We start from the raw sequence: 14,650 nt of genomic DNA, 5'->3' as shown, positions 1-14,650 counted from the left end.
TGACTGCTTCGCAGAAGGAGGAGACGGCGTCCCACCCAGTCCCCCTCGCTCCGCACCATAGCTTGTACCAATGCCGGACGCTAGAGGTCATAGTCGCCGACCACATCCCTGAGGACACGGCGGTGCTCAGCCCACGCAGGGCACACCGCGACCGTATCCTCCGGGCGGTCCTCGCAGTGTGCGTATCATGGAGCTTGACTTTTGTTTTATTTGAACAAGAATGAAGAGTCGTAAAACCAAAGGAACTACAATGCTTTGTGAGATCCGTAATCAGACTATTTTTAATAAGGCAAGTAAAGAAAGCCAGGAAACGATTCTTAAGTCAATGACGATCAAAAAGTAAATAACAGTCGCGTGCCTACGACTAACGGCTAACTGAAAATATCAAAATGAACAAATTAAAAGGATTAACAGAAATTAATATAATCATTGATTATGACTAAGGCGGCGATACTGCTAATTCTTGATAGTATAATCGTTATTCATTAGACTTAGGTACAGTAATTAACTTTACCTATAGTACCAGTTGTTGTCCACGGGTTTGTTTGCTTGGCAATGCCCCTTAATTTTTTTTATTTTCTTACGGAAACTTACTTTTGAAGATGGATTTAAAATATCGCGTAAAGTCACTTAGTCTTCTAGGTACATTTTATACGCAGAAATGACGTATTTGCTCGCACTCCTAAATTTTGATTCGTTTTATTTAAGTGTTATCTTGTTTATTGTTATCTTATATGAAAAATAAATAAATACGTGTCAATTATTTTTTCATTACCTATCTGACGGTCTAAGTAGATTTTTGATTTTCATATACCGTCCGTTATCCCTATTGTCGAAATAAAAATCTTATCAATGATTAAAAAATGTTTACTTATAAATCTCTCTTGATTTTGAAATCAATGAGGAACGTTCTAATGTAGCCTTACATTTGAGGAAGCCAAAGGGACTGTCACAATCCTATCCTGTGTCATAATCTTATACATTCACTTTTTTACATATTTTGCCATTTGTCTTGCTTGAGCAGGTATTTTACTTTTACAATGATAATATACAACGCGGAGTACCGTTGGCTGCTGGGGCAGAATGGTGGTCGAGTGGAGGTCCCGTACTGGCAAGCGCAGCGTAGGACGTCCATCGACAAGGTAGACAGACGATCTAATTACGGTCGCAGGGAGCCGCTGGATGTAGGTCGGTTCCAACCGGCCTCTCTGAAAGTCATTGGGGGAGACCTATATTCAGCAGTAGACGTCTTGTAGCTGATATGATAATGATGAAGATGATGAATAATACAATTATATTTTTTATAATTTAAAAAAAGGGTTACAATCAAACAGACAGTCATATATAAGTTACCTTCTTCCATGAATGAATTAATGTGAATCATTGGACGCAAACAAAAATACCGATTAATCATATTAAGTATTACTCAACCCCTTATTTTGTTATCAGTGCTTAATGTCTTAATCTATCTGTTGGATAAGGCTTTTTATCATTTTACACAATTATATTTATTTCGATAGTAATTGGAACACGGGCATTGTCAAAATGAAATTCCTCATAGTGGTGACCCTACTAGCCTTGGCTTATGCCAAGCATGAAAAGTATATTGGGTTAGTGTCTCTTTTCTATTCATTCATATATTGGCATTCCTATCATTTCATTCATCTTCACCTATATTTTTTATGGTTTGAAGTCTAGTTGTACTTTGACCAATAAGATTGTTGTTTTTACCATTATAGGTGCTACAAGTCATTTCTGTAATTACACCATTTACTTTTTTGTTCTTGTGTGATCAAAATAAATTCATTTTGATCATTTATTATGTTATCTGCTTACTAACACAACTGTTTGATGAGGATCTCGACTAGTTTCAAGCCATGCTAGAGGCTCATTTATATGAGTAGTATTCCGCGACACACTTTGATAGTTCCTACTGCATTTTTAACACCATCTTCATTGATTACCGTTTCCATTTCATGAGTTTCGAAAATTTCCTCAATAGCCTGAAATCTGTGATAGCCGATCTGCGTTGAAACAATATTATGGCGACCAACATTTCCTAGATCCTTTTGTGGGACAGTTAAAAACCGATATGACTTATATTATATGTGATAGGCAAGCTTATGCATCATTTTTTTTAATTTTCTTCGTAAACATAATTATAATACTTAAACTAATAAACGATTTCATTTCAGATGGAAATCCTACTATGTAGGAGTCACCACCACAGAACAGTCTGAGGTCCTGAGACCTTTGATTGAGAAATATGAACTGGACTTCTTGTCTCACCCACTCGTGAACCGCGAAGGTGTAGTCCTGGTGAAGCCTCAACACCAAGCTGGTTTCATCAAGGAAATCGAAGCTGCTGGCATCTCTTACAAAATTCATGCTGATGATGTGAAAAAGTAAGATCCGTGTAATATTTCGTTTTACTGCTTTAGTTATATGTATTTGATTTTTTATTATAAGGTGTTAGGGTGGATTCATATCTGAATTCTGACGTTTAATACGTCGCGTCGAGCGTATCATCGATCGCACTAACGTATCATCTGTTGAGTGTGAACGGTCAATTGTTTTTCTATACATTTGTCTGTTCTGGCGTTACGCGACCAATATTATGCGTCGCATGTTCCGTCAGATATGAACCCACCCGAATACTTAAGCAACACCCAAGTTAAGCAATACTGAGCATTTTATGGTTTGGATAGCATACATAGTAAAGTGCCTTATGTTCCAAATAGAAACATTACTTATAAACGTGCCAAAATTTATTATACCAATTTACTTTACTGTAAAAGTATTTTTTATGGTATAAACAAGCAGACGGATCACCTGATGGTAAGCAATCGCCGCAGTCCATGGACACTTGAAACACCAGAGGCGTTACAAGTGCGTTGCCAGCTTTTTGAGGGTTAGGAATTTAAGGGTTGTTGGGGACTCAGGGTAAGTATGTTAAAGAAACGTATTTTGTTGTAGATACTATTACCTATTAATCGTGGACAATATTTATTATTTCAGGCAACTCGACTTGGACGACTATCTTATTGAGATGCAAAAAAGCTCCTCAGCAGCCAGGAATGGAGGTCGTCAGTTTCCTTACGACAATTACCAAGAACTCGAAGTGGTAGGTTTTCCGAAACATTCGTAACTGCAGAGTATAACTTTTATGCAGAATAATATTTATTTTTAAACCAGTTAGTAGAAAAATACATGAGAATTATTTTAGTGGCGAAATTTAACCCACTGTCTCAATAGTTTTAATAGAGAAAATTTGTGTTACTTTAAGTAAATTCCTATTTTGTAGATTGACGCCTACCTAGACTACATTGGTGCTGAGTACCCTGACGTTGCTACTGTCGTGACTGGTGGCAAGTCCTTCGAAGGCCGTCCCATCAAGTACGTGAAGATCTCCAATACAAACTTCGAAGATGAGAGCAAACCCGTCATCTTCATTGATGGAGGCATTCACGCCAGGGAATGGATCTCTCCTCCTACCGTCACCTACGCCATTCACAAACTGGTAGAAGATCTTACAGAGAGTGACCTTTTGGATAACTTCGACTGGATCCTCCTGCCTGTGGTCAACCCTGATGGCTATGTGTACACTTTCACCGACGTAAGTATAACCAAATCTATCGCTTGCATTGTCTTTAGTTTTATCTCAGTTAATGATAATATTATCAAAGCAACTCTACAATAAAACCATTGCAAGTCATTAAATATATAATTTTCTGATTTTAGGACCGAATGTGGCGTAAGACTCGTTCCCCGCACCCTAGACTTCCATTCTGTGTTGGAACTGATGGTAACCGCAATTACGATTTCCACTGGAACACCGTTGGTGCATCCTTGAGTCCTTGCACTGAAACCTTCCCTGGCACTGAAGCCTTCTCAGAACCGGAAACTAGAGTAGTCAGAGATATTCTTCACGAACATTTGGCTCGCACTGCTATGTACCTCACCATTCACAGTTACGGTAGCATGATCCTGTACCCTTGGGGTCATGATGGTTCCTTGTCCAATAACGCTCTTGGACTCCACACTGTTGGCATCAGCATGGCGAATGCTATCCATGACAAAGCTCTTTCTCACTTCCCAAGATACGTGGTTGGAAACTCTAATCTTGTTCTTGGGTATGGCATTTCTGGCTCTTCAGAAGATTATGCTCATTACATTGGTGTGCCTCTGTCCTATACTTATGAGCTGCCTGGTTTTGGTTGGGGCTTCGAAGGCTTCCACTTGGACCCTCGCTACATTGAACAGGTCGTCCAAGAGACCTGGGCTGGTATTACTGTAGGTGTGAGAAGAGCTGGAGAGTTGTTTGTTGCCAACAAAAAGGCTCAAGTTTGAAATATAGTTCCAGTTTAAGTATACTAATGCTACAGGTTCATTTTATTATTCAGAGAAGTTTGCATAGTTTTTATTCAGATCTAATAATGCAAAATGTTAACACTGTCATCTTTTTCAATCCTGTACACTGTGCAAATCTGATGTAAAATAAATGAATATACATTTTTATTTATATGATAGTTGTATTTTTTACTTACCTATTTAAAATACTATTCACAACTGAGTGGACCCCACGCAACGTCAACAGACGTCGCGGCAGGCCCAGAAGGAGATGGCGGGACGAACTTGATACCTGTAATAAGGATGAGCCGCAGGAAGCTCTATACAGGGAGGAGTGGAAGGAAGGTAGGGAGGCCTGTACCCTACAGTGAGACGATCATGAGTGAAAATAAATAAAATATGTATAATTTAACTTTGACGGATTCATTACGGGTATAAAAATTCTTAAAACTAACGGAGTTAGACAATGAAAACATATTCTTTAGATATGGCACTTTTTTATTTTGATATATTAGAAAACAACAATTAGATAAAACGAATTAAAGTTTAGGCGTGCGAGCTAGATACGTCATTTTTAAGTATAAAACGTACCTACATAAAAGTGACGACACACAACATTTTTGATCAATATATTGCCGAAAGTATTTTCCGTAAGATAATTAAAAGATCGTGACTAGTGTGACTAATTTACCGATAAACTACTAATTTACCAAAATGTACAATACAATAAATTGTTGTATTTCTCTAATAATGTAAAATAAAAAATCTACACTATTAGGCCTTGAAAAACAGAAGTGACGAAAATTGGCTAGTAATGCTATTTTATGCTAGTTGTAGAACTAAATTACTATCACAATACAACTAAATGACTTACTATACAATCTATACTAATATTATAAAGCTAAAGAGTTTGTTTGTTTGTTTGTTTGTTTGAAAGCGCTAATCTCCGGAACTACTGGTCCGATTTGAATAATTATTTTTGTGTTGTACAGCACATTTATCGAGGAAGTTATAGGCTATAAAACATCACGCTACGATTAATAGGAACCGACCAGAGCGGGTGAAACCGCGCGGAAGTAGCTAGTATAATATATTTATAAGAACGTCACACTTAATTTTTTGATATAACGCCATCTAGCGAGATACGCAGCAAACTGCATATTTCAATCGATATAAACTAAATTAGTTGTAATTCATGAAAATGACAAAAGATGGCACTGTGTTATATAAATATTTATAACGCGTACCTAATGTATCTCTGATTCTAAACGGATTGAAATAAAATGTCTGACTTGTTACCACAAAAGTAAAAGTTTGAAAGATTAATTATTGATACAGTTTGTCGAACTAAAATAAAACCACAAGAGTAATAAATAATTTACAGTCTTTTATTTTTGAACAGATCACCAGCTCTTCTAGCTCCGACTACAATACCTTCCCATGTCTCGTTGCATACCTGCTGAATGTATCTAGGGTCCAGATTGAACCCCTGCATGGTGTTGGTAAATCCAGGCAATTCCATGGTGTAAGCCAAGGGCACTCCAATCGAATGAGCGTAATCTTCAGCTCCTCCTGACGCAAGGTAATTGAGGACCAGCGCAGAGTTACCAACTACGTACTTCGCGAAATTAGGTAAGGAGAGTTGGTCGATGGTAGTTGCTATCGCCACGCCGACGGTGTGAAGCCCAAGAGCGTTGGAGGATAAGGAACCATCATGTCCCCAAGGATACAAGATCATGCTGCCAAAACTGTGCATGGTGATGTAAAGGGCGATTCGGTGCAGGTGCTCGTGTAAAATATCCCTTACTACCCTGGTTTCAACCTCAGAGAAGGCTCTGGATCCAGCATAAATGTCGGAGCATGGAGAGTTGCTGGTACCGACACTGTTCCAGTAAAAGTCGAAGTTTCGGTTGACGTCAACCCCTGGGCAAACGGTACTGAGAGGATTCTGATCAGTGGAACGAGTTTTACGCCAGAATCGGTTCTGAAATTAGACAAATGGGTTTTTTTAATAAGTTTGTTGACGTTCATTAAGCGCTCGCGCTCGTTAGCCCTCTAAACACACTTGCTACATATATTGTATTGTTTTATTATTATCTACAGATCTCAGCTTTTATAAAATACTAACAAACCCAGCGAACTCCTTTTCGCCTCCAATGATTTTCCCTGTTTTCCTGCTTTTCTCTTGAATGTTTCTGAATTTTCTTTGCTATAAACCTCACGGAGCCTGAGACCTTTGCAACGATGCAAAACCGTGAAAATCGGTTCGTCCTTTCTGGAGTTACAGCGTCAGGAAGGAAAATCCGACTTATTTTTATATTGAGAGATAGAGATAGATTGGATTGTACGAGTAAATTTTCTGATGAAAATAGTGACGAAAAATAATAAAATATACTTACACCGTTGAAAGTGAATTTGTATCCATCAGGGTTGACCACAGGCAGGAGGATCCAGTCGAAGTTATCCAACAGGTCGCTTTCGGTCAGATCCTCAACCAGTTTATGTATAGCCCAGGTAACTGTAGGGGGAGCGATCCATTCCCTGGCGTGAATGCCTCCATCAATGAAGATGACGGGTTTGCTCTCATCTTCGAAGTTTGTATTGGAGATCTTCACGTACTTGATGGGACGGCCTTCGAAGGACTCAGCAGCGTTCACAACAGTAGCCACGTCAGGATATTGTCTGCCAATGCTGTCCAGGTAATCGTCGATCTGAAAATGGACAAGAAAATTTATGTAACTGTTATTTCAAGTTAAATGTATAAAGATCACGGACTTGATTGTAACTACCAAAATTTTTTAGGCCTATTATAATAGGCCAAAATAACAATAATAATAAAAAAAATATATAATTATATAGGCCAATAATTATTGACCTATATTTGACGCGTCATGATTATCACGAATGCGTATTTATATTAGGCATTCTCTCTCCCACACTTGTCAATTGTAGATGCGTGAATTTGTCAATAACATGCATGCATTGTTATGTATAGGTTTTCATGCATTCGTCAAACAACGTGTCGTGGACAACGTGGCCTTAAATCACAAAAGAGGTCAAAATTAGTTGTTATTTTTTTCTCTTTCATTACGCACTTAGTGACTACTGGAAGTGTTATTAATTGCCAGGATTATAAATAGCTACTTCCGCGCGGTTTCACCCGCTCTACTTGACTCCTATTGGTCATAGCGTGATGATTTATAGCGTATAGCCTTCCTCGATAAATGCACTATCCAACACAAAAAGAATAATCGAAATCGGACCAGTAGTTCCGGAGATTAGCGCGTTTAAACAAACAAAGAAACTCTTCAGCTTTATAATGTTAGTATAGATAGATTATCAGACATGACGTGGACCACCCTTGACACAGATTAGCAACTGTGCAACTAGCTGTTTATTATTGCATCTTTGTCATTTATCGTTTCTCACGCTACGGTTTTATAATAGTCGCGGTTCCGTCCTTAGGGTACAGAAGAAATAGGGCATGCATCGTTCATACGAAACGTAGATATTGTCCGCTGCTGACTGTGCGCGCGTTACGTAATTTATCAACACACACACAACGTCACGCCATTTATCCCCGAAGGGGTAGGCAGATTGCACATTACGGCACGTAATGCCGCTATGCAATGTACACCCACTTTTCACCATTTGTGTTATAAGTCCGATGTAATAGGGGGTGAGCCTATTGCCATATACCGAGCACGTTTCCAGACTACGTGCTACTACCGAGAAATTTTCGAAACCGAAAAAAGCCCAGTAATGCTTTGCCCGACCCGGGAATCGAACCGAGACCCCTTGTTCGGCAGTCGCAAGTGCAACCACTCGACCAACGAGTCAGTAATTTATCAGTTTTCCATAACATCTCGTTCACACCGTACTGACTATACGTAGACGGGGCCCAGTAGGGCTGATGCCTGATCCAGAGCTGCGGACTACCTAGCGAGTTGCCGAGTCTCAGGCTCGAAAAGCAGGAGTAGGAACGGGGTGGTTTTTAGTCAGTAAGAGTCTGACACTCCCTTTCGCCTCGCCCAAAGTGGGAGAAGTCACTGGATGATTTTCCCCCTTAAAAAGAAACACCAGAGGTGTTATTGTGTTTTGCTGTTAGTCGTTCATTTATGATGTGATCTTCATTTGCAATTTGATAAAAATCAAATTATTTTTCACCAACAATGAAGTGTGAGACTGTTTCTTGCATTGTTTTTAGAGAACGGCATGTTGTCGCACTTATTTTGATGCTTCCGGGTATGACGCACTTAAAAAGAAAAGTCATCAGATGTTAGGTGGGGAGCGCCATGGCGGCCATTTTGACACACCACTGAGGACGTTCACTTGACCACGCGCTGTCGCCCAAGCAACACTGGTATACAGGTAGTCAGAAATAATGTTGTAAAACATTATTTACTGACGTTTGGATTATTTTTCTAAATATTTTACTGTATTTTATTGTAATCTAAAATTAAAGTTAACGGAACTGATTTGTTGGTATTTTGGTATTGTAAAGTCAAAATGTAACGGTTGATTCTTACTTACTATATGTGTTTGTATGCTACCTTAATGCAATAAAGGCTTCTTATGATTTACTGACCTTGTTTATTTTCTAATAGACATGGTAAGATTAAAATGTCAAAATGTTAGGACATTCGTTTCCTACAAGGTTAAGAAAAAAAAACGCCAGTTGTAATCTCTAAATATATCAGTTACTACTGATACCGTTGCCATACGCAGTTTAAACTAGTATATAGAGAACATTTGTGTCTATCTGTATGTTTGTTTGTCATTAGTTCTAAAACCCAAAAACTCAAAAACCCCGGCAATGTACAATCAGCACAGCTATTCAGAACATGTCATTATTACTTATTGGCCGGCGCGGGAATCGAACTCGCGACATGTTGCACAGCAACCGGTTAGTCAAACACAAAGTCAAAGTCAAAGCATTTATTTCAATTAATCCTAAATTAGGCACTTTTGAAACGTCAAATGGAATTGTCCGTCAGTCTGTCCGTCAGTGAAGCTAGGCGCTCGTTCCTAAGTGTTGCTTCGAATGGAGAAGAACGAGCAAGAAACTCCATCGTTACTCTTTTTAAAAAAATAATTTTTAGAAACAACACTGCGTCGACAGTGCATTCTTATATTATGTGTAGATTTTATAAAAAGGTTATTTTTTTCTAGCTACATTATATGCAACTAATTTATTTAATTACTAATCCCGATTTCCCCACAAGACATATGGCAGTAATAATTTAATTCCATGCGAGCAAAGTCGCGGGTAGAAGCTAGGTTTTGATAAATATAAGCATTGAAGTCTAATCTTATCAAAGTACGTGGAGATTTGGAGATTTCATCTTAATACAGCACGATATTGTGATAGGCTTGTGGCGACATCTGACAAGTGACAGATGAGAAGTCGCACATAGACTATCGACGAGCAAATCAACGGATGACGTCACAAATATCCTGCATCGCACATAATTATGAAGTTTACATGCGAATTAACATGGATAGAAAATCCCAACGAACAACAGTCGGGCAGAAAGCCCGCCAGGCATGATCACCTCGCCTGGTCGGAGGATCCTTCCTTTTCTTAGGGAACTTTACTATCTGCTCCCTAAAGGCTCAATGGCGTTCATCGTATGAAGTAGACTTTGAGCTATCATTGTGAATTTTCGAAAGTCAAAGCATTGATTTCACTTAATCCTAAATTAGACATTTTTGAAACGTCAAATTGAATCGTTCGTAATTCTGTCTGTTAGTGAAGCTAGCTCGAAATCATTATTATCAGCCCGATGCTTTTTTGAGGGGGCAAATTATCCAACGACTTCTCTTACCTAGAGAGAGTGTCAGACTCTTACTGGACAAAAACCATCCCCGTTCCTATTCCTGTTTCTAGATAGAATTCCGGGGACCCTGTTTTTTTTTGAATGTGGGAAATCATCCAATGAATTCTCCCGCCTTGGGTGAGGCGGGAGGGAGTGTCAGACTCTTACTAACAAAAAACCACCCCGTTTCATCTCCTGCTTTGAGTCGAAGCTTCGGCAACCTTTTACGTTGTCCGCAGCTACGGCGAGTCCCGGGTCCCGGGTAGTCCCGCTAGGCCGTCCGCAAGAACCCAATCCTGAACTATCTACATAAGAGGTTTTTTGTAACTTCTTTGCTTGGCTTAAAGATTGGTTTAAAGATTGCTGCAATATTTGATTTGAAAAAACTTATTTTTTTAAATAATATTACTTACTATGTTTTAAAACTTCAAAACAAAAGAAGGCGGTTCTTAGTTACGATGGATGTATGTATGTTTGTCCGCGATTATCTTGGGATTGGCTTAATCAATTTTGATGCAGTTTACACAAAAATGTTTTTATATATATACTTAGAAGAAGATCTTATTATATTAACCGACTTTATTACTAACCGATTTCGAGGTTGAAACAGATTTTTTGTAAGTAGGTTAATTATTGATAATTTTATTATGTATGTCATTATGTTTTTAAGAAAATATTATAAAGGTTGGCAGATAACTTGGCAAGATTTTGTTATAATTTTTTTCAAATAATTACTTTATTAACTAAAAATACGCGGACGCGGACATTCAATAGTCAGCGCAACGTCGCCGCGTCTGCGCACGATGCTTGTGAGGATCAATCCCTGTGCGATTGGCGGAACTTTCTTATTATTTAAATTACAAAAATTGCCAAATTACGCGCCGAAGACTATACTTACAGCTTCGATTTCTTGGTAGTTGTCATAAGGAAGCTGACGTCCCACATTCCTGGCCTTCAAATCTGTGTGCTGCTGCTCAATCATCAGATCGTCATAGTCCAGTTCACTGAAAGTAATTGAACATTTCATTATTTTAAATGGCACTAAATTTAAGTAATAAAATATCGCCTAATGACGTTTGGACTGCATTGGTTAATTCAAAATTGTTTATTAACTCAAGAATGATGGTGCTTTTCCACCAGAGATGTGCTATTTACGAAGATGTAATAACTAAGCTGTAAAACGATGTGAATGTGCCATCCATTGCACACATCTTTTCATATAAAAAACATAGCTTAGCTGAGTTTGTTTCCACCAGTGCTAAACTACGTGTACCAATGAATATGATTAGTGGAAGTCAAAGGCATCCACAGCGACGTAGCATAGCCTTACAACAATTGTTTAAAGTCGAGACAACCTCAATAAGTAGAACCTAATATTTTTTATTTAATTGTGTAATGAATGTCTGTCACTTAGGGGTTCCTTTGAAAGGCTAGGTTGGTATCAGACTTATAGACTGTCGTTATACATTCATTGTATTTAGTTACTACCAAAAAAAAAAAAAATATTTATTTGTAACAAAAAACATGCATAATTTTACAGCTTAATATATTATTAGCAATATTAACAGCCACTACATTATACAGTTAAAGATAAAATAAAATAGTACCTATATGATTTTAATAATTTTAATTACTTAAAAAATTACTTTGGTCCTGAGATTTTAGGCTCTACGTAAAATCATTTTTCAAAATTGAATCCGTATCCGTAACGTCACGCACCTGCACATTATGCCACTGTACAATGTACATCCACTTTTCACCATTTGTGTTATAAGTCCCATGTAATAGGGGGTGAGCCTATTGCCATATACTGGACACAATTCCGAAAAACCAAAAAAACCCAGCAATACTTTGTCCGACCCGGGAACCGAACCCGAGACCCCTTGTCCGGCAGTCAAACTTGCGACCACTCGACCAACCAGGCAGTCAGTTTTCAAAATTAAAACTAAAAATATTACCTTTTTACATCCTCTGAATGTATTCTAAAAGTAATTCCTATAGATATCAAGTCTTGGATGAAGTTATCATTATATTCTGGCTTCACCAGGAGTAGGCCTTCTCGACCAATGATTGGATGACTTAGGATATCCAACTCGTATTTGTCAGCTAAAGATGCAAAGAGTTTTGATTGGATCTCATCCACCAACTTGACGAAGTACGATTTCCATCTGTAAAATAAGATAAATATTTTAATATTTATACCATAAAATGTGGTATAATATACGGTCACCCATTTTATTATATCAAAGAGGGGTATACAGAGTTACTCATGAAATATAAACACTAGTTATGTTATGTGTCTAATCTAACAGATGAGTCTTCTGATGGCTTTAATATAGTCATTCATGATAGAAAAAAAAAACGAATATAACTTGTAAAATAATTAGAAACAATATTTTATTCACAACGATTGATGTAATTGAAAACGAAATTGAAATATGATTGATCAATCAATATTTAAATTTACAAATGATTGAATGAATTACATAAAAAATGATAGTACTAACCCTGTGTACATCTCATGTTTGGCTGTAGCCAAAGCGAATAGAGCGAGCAACACAATCAGTTTCATCTTGAATGAATGGCATATTTCAGAAATATCTTAGTTTTATAAGAATTTTCTAAAGATAACACCTACTTATCTACGATCCTATCGGAATTCGGAACGGCTTAAGATAAACTAGAATTAGTATTTTAAATTTTTATTATACGCTATTGGTGATTAGAGATTTGTTTTCACTGGTTTTGGGGTTCCGTGTTGTCGAGGTTATGGTTCGATAAGACTAAATTTGAAATAATATGTAGTTTGCTTATTACTTTATGCACAAACTTAAGTATAAACAGAATTAATGACATAGGTGTTCATACTCAGTCTATCTTAGTTTGAAAATGATAATAACTCAAACATTCTACTAATATTGTATACATTTCACTTTTTCTTGAAAGCATTATTTATTGAAGTTCTTTGTAAGAGAGCGAGCAAGGGTAGCTCACCGCCCGACCAGAACCAGACTCGTGCGAAACGCGCGTCGTCACGTCTTAAAGAGCCATACCACCACTGATGGGTCCTGATTCCTGATCTGGCGTGCGCAGACAATCTAACGAGTTACCGGGTCTCTGGCTGAAGGCAAGAGTAGAAATGGCGTGGTTTTTAGTCAGTATTAGTCTGACACTAGTCTCACCCAAGGCGTATTCGTCACTCGTCACAAAAGGCCAATTGACTTGTAAATCGTAGAAATACAGTTTATATAGTGTCATAAAAATACAAATAAAAAGATAATAATAAACCACTTACATAAAAAGCATTGTTTTTTTATGTATTAAACCGTTTTAATGAGCTCTATTCAACCAATCAAGCCGTTTGATATCTAGAACGGTGGTAGCAGTGGAAAAATATTGTAATATTGTATGAAATTAAGATTAAGTGTGTGCACCAAATATCAGATCTATTTGTCATCAGAAGGAGGGTAAAAATCTAAATGCTGTGGCCCAGCCTAGGTAATATATCTTTCTCACATTATCCTCTATTTCATTGTCTGGACTTTAAAAGAGACTATGTATGACCTCTGAGTTTGTTTCGGCATTTCTTCTCAGAGTAGTCAGATAGGAAATGCCGGCCTCATCTAGCTATTTGAAATATTGACGTGTAAAAGTGTTATTTTATAACATATTTACAGAAATAAATATCATTTATACAACGCTCATGTTCAGCTGCTTTTATCCATTCTTTCCTCTGATGTCCCTACCTTTTGCTCGGTCATCAAAATCTACAACAATTTACCTAAGATTCAATCAGACGCTTTGTTACAGCAAAAATCGATTAATAATAATTAACCAGTCGTTCAGTAGTAATGCGCATACAAACATTTTGGTAATTAACTCTCATTAATTATACCTATCGATAAATGATTTGACTTTGAACTGCACCTTTTTATCATCATCATATCGGCTACAAGTCATCCACTGGTGAACGAAGCGAAGGCCCTCCGATTTTTGCCTTTTTGAGCCTGTAGGTTAGAACCACCATAGAGATTTGCCCGGCTAAGTATTTAACAGCCTTAGTTTTCTGAACTACAAGTGGTCCTACCAAAAACGGCTTCTTCCAATGACTTTCAGATCGACTGGTTGGAAGCGACCTGTATCCAGCTATAACCTCAGTTAGGGTGTTACCACACCAATCGATCGAGCATCGATCGATGCCATCGATCGATGGCAGAATGAATTAGTCGACTTCGATTGATAGTATCTACCACATCAATCAATCGATCGACCGATGCCATCGACCGGTAATCGATCGATTGGTTAGACGACGGTATGTGTCGATCAATTTTATTAAAGCTACTACACCAATCGATCATCGTCGACCGATGTCGATCGATGGCATCGATCGACTATCGATCGATTGGTGTGGTAAGACACTGGTCGGTTGTCCACCTACTGAATGGACGTCCAAAGCTGCACTTGGCATCTATTCTAAAAAT

At 37.9% G+C, this 14,650-nt stretch overlaps 2 protein-coding genes across 2 annotated transcripts; one reads left to right on the top strand and one right to left on the bottom strand.

Annotated features, from left to right (window-relative positions):
- Positions 1–1,443: 1,443 nt before the first annotated feature.
- LOC118271473 (carboxypeptidase B-like) lies at positions 1,444–4,524 on the top strand. The gene is made up of 5 exons (XM_035587569.2): positions 1,444–1,610; positions 2,196–2,405; positions 3,019–3,124; positions 3,305–3,616; positions 3,742–4,524. The coding sequence occupies exons 1-5, from the start codon at positions 1,546–1,548 to the stop codon at positions 4,348–4,350; spliced, it is 1,302 nt and encodes a 433-aa protein (XP_035443462.1). The 5' UTR covers positions 1,444–1,545; the 3' UTR covers positions 4,351–4,524.
- A 1,193-nt stretch (positions 4,525–5,717) lies between these two features.
- LOC118271474 (carboxypeptidase B-like) lies at positions 5,718–12,825 on the bottom strand. Its single transcript, XM_035587570.2, has 5 exons — positions 12,677–12,825; positions 12,128–12,337; positions 11,068–11,173; positions 6,750–7,061; positions 5,718–6,334 (listed from the first exon to the last, which is right to left on the bottom strand). The coding sequence occupies exons 1-5, from the start codon at positions 12,739–12,741 to the stop codon at positions 5,729–5,731; spliced, it is 1,299 nt and encodes a 432-aa protein (XP_035443463.2). The 5' UTR covers positions 12,742–12,825; the 3' UTR covers positions 5,718–5,728.
- Between the last annotated feature and the right edge of the window lie 1,825 nt (positions 12,826–14,650).

The sequence above is a fragment of the Spodoptera frugiperda genome, chromosome 9 (assembly GCF_023101765.2).
Source record: "Spodoptera frugiperda isolate SF20-4 chromosome 9, AGI-APGP_CSIRO_Sfru_2.0, whole genome shotgun sequence".
Taxonomy (NCBI): domain Eukaryota; kingdom Metazoa; phylum Arthropoda; class Insecta; order Lepidoptera; family Noctuidae; genus Spodoptera; species Spodoptera frugiperda.
This window is presented reverse-complemented; position numbering and strand designations above follow the sequence as displayed.

Excerpts from the sequence above, each read along its gene's own strand:
- LOC118271473 (XM_035587569.2), top strand. The coding sequence starts at position 1,546 with ATGAAATTCCTCATAGTGGTGACCCTACTAGCCTTGGCTTATGCCAAG. Across the intron at positions 1,611-2,195 it reads AAGCATGAAAAGTATATTGG|ATGGAAATCCTACTATGTAG; the intron begins GTTAGTGTCTCT and ends ATTTCATTTCAG. Across the intron at positions 2,406-3,018 it reads CATGCTGATGATGTGAAAAA|GCAACTCGACTTGGACGACT; the intron begins GTAAGATCCGTG and ends TTATTATTTCAG.
- LOC118271474 (XM_035587570.2), bottom strand. The coding sequence starts at position 12,741 with ATGAAACTGATTGTGTTGCTCGCTCTATTCGCTTTGGCTACAGCCAAA. Across the intron at positions 12,338-12,676 it reads AAACATGAGATGTACACAGG|ATGGAAATCGTACTTCGTCA; the intron begins GTTAGTACTATC and ends CTTATTTTACAG. Across the intron at positions 6,335-6,749 it reads ACAAATTCACTTTCAACGGT|AACCGATTCTGGCGTAAAAC; the intron begins GTAAGTATATTT and ends GTCTAATTTCAG.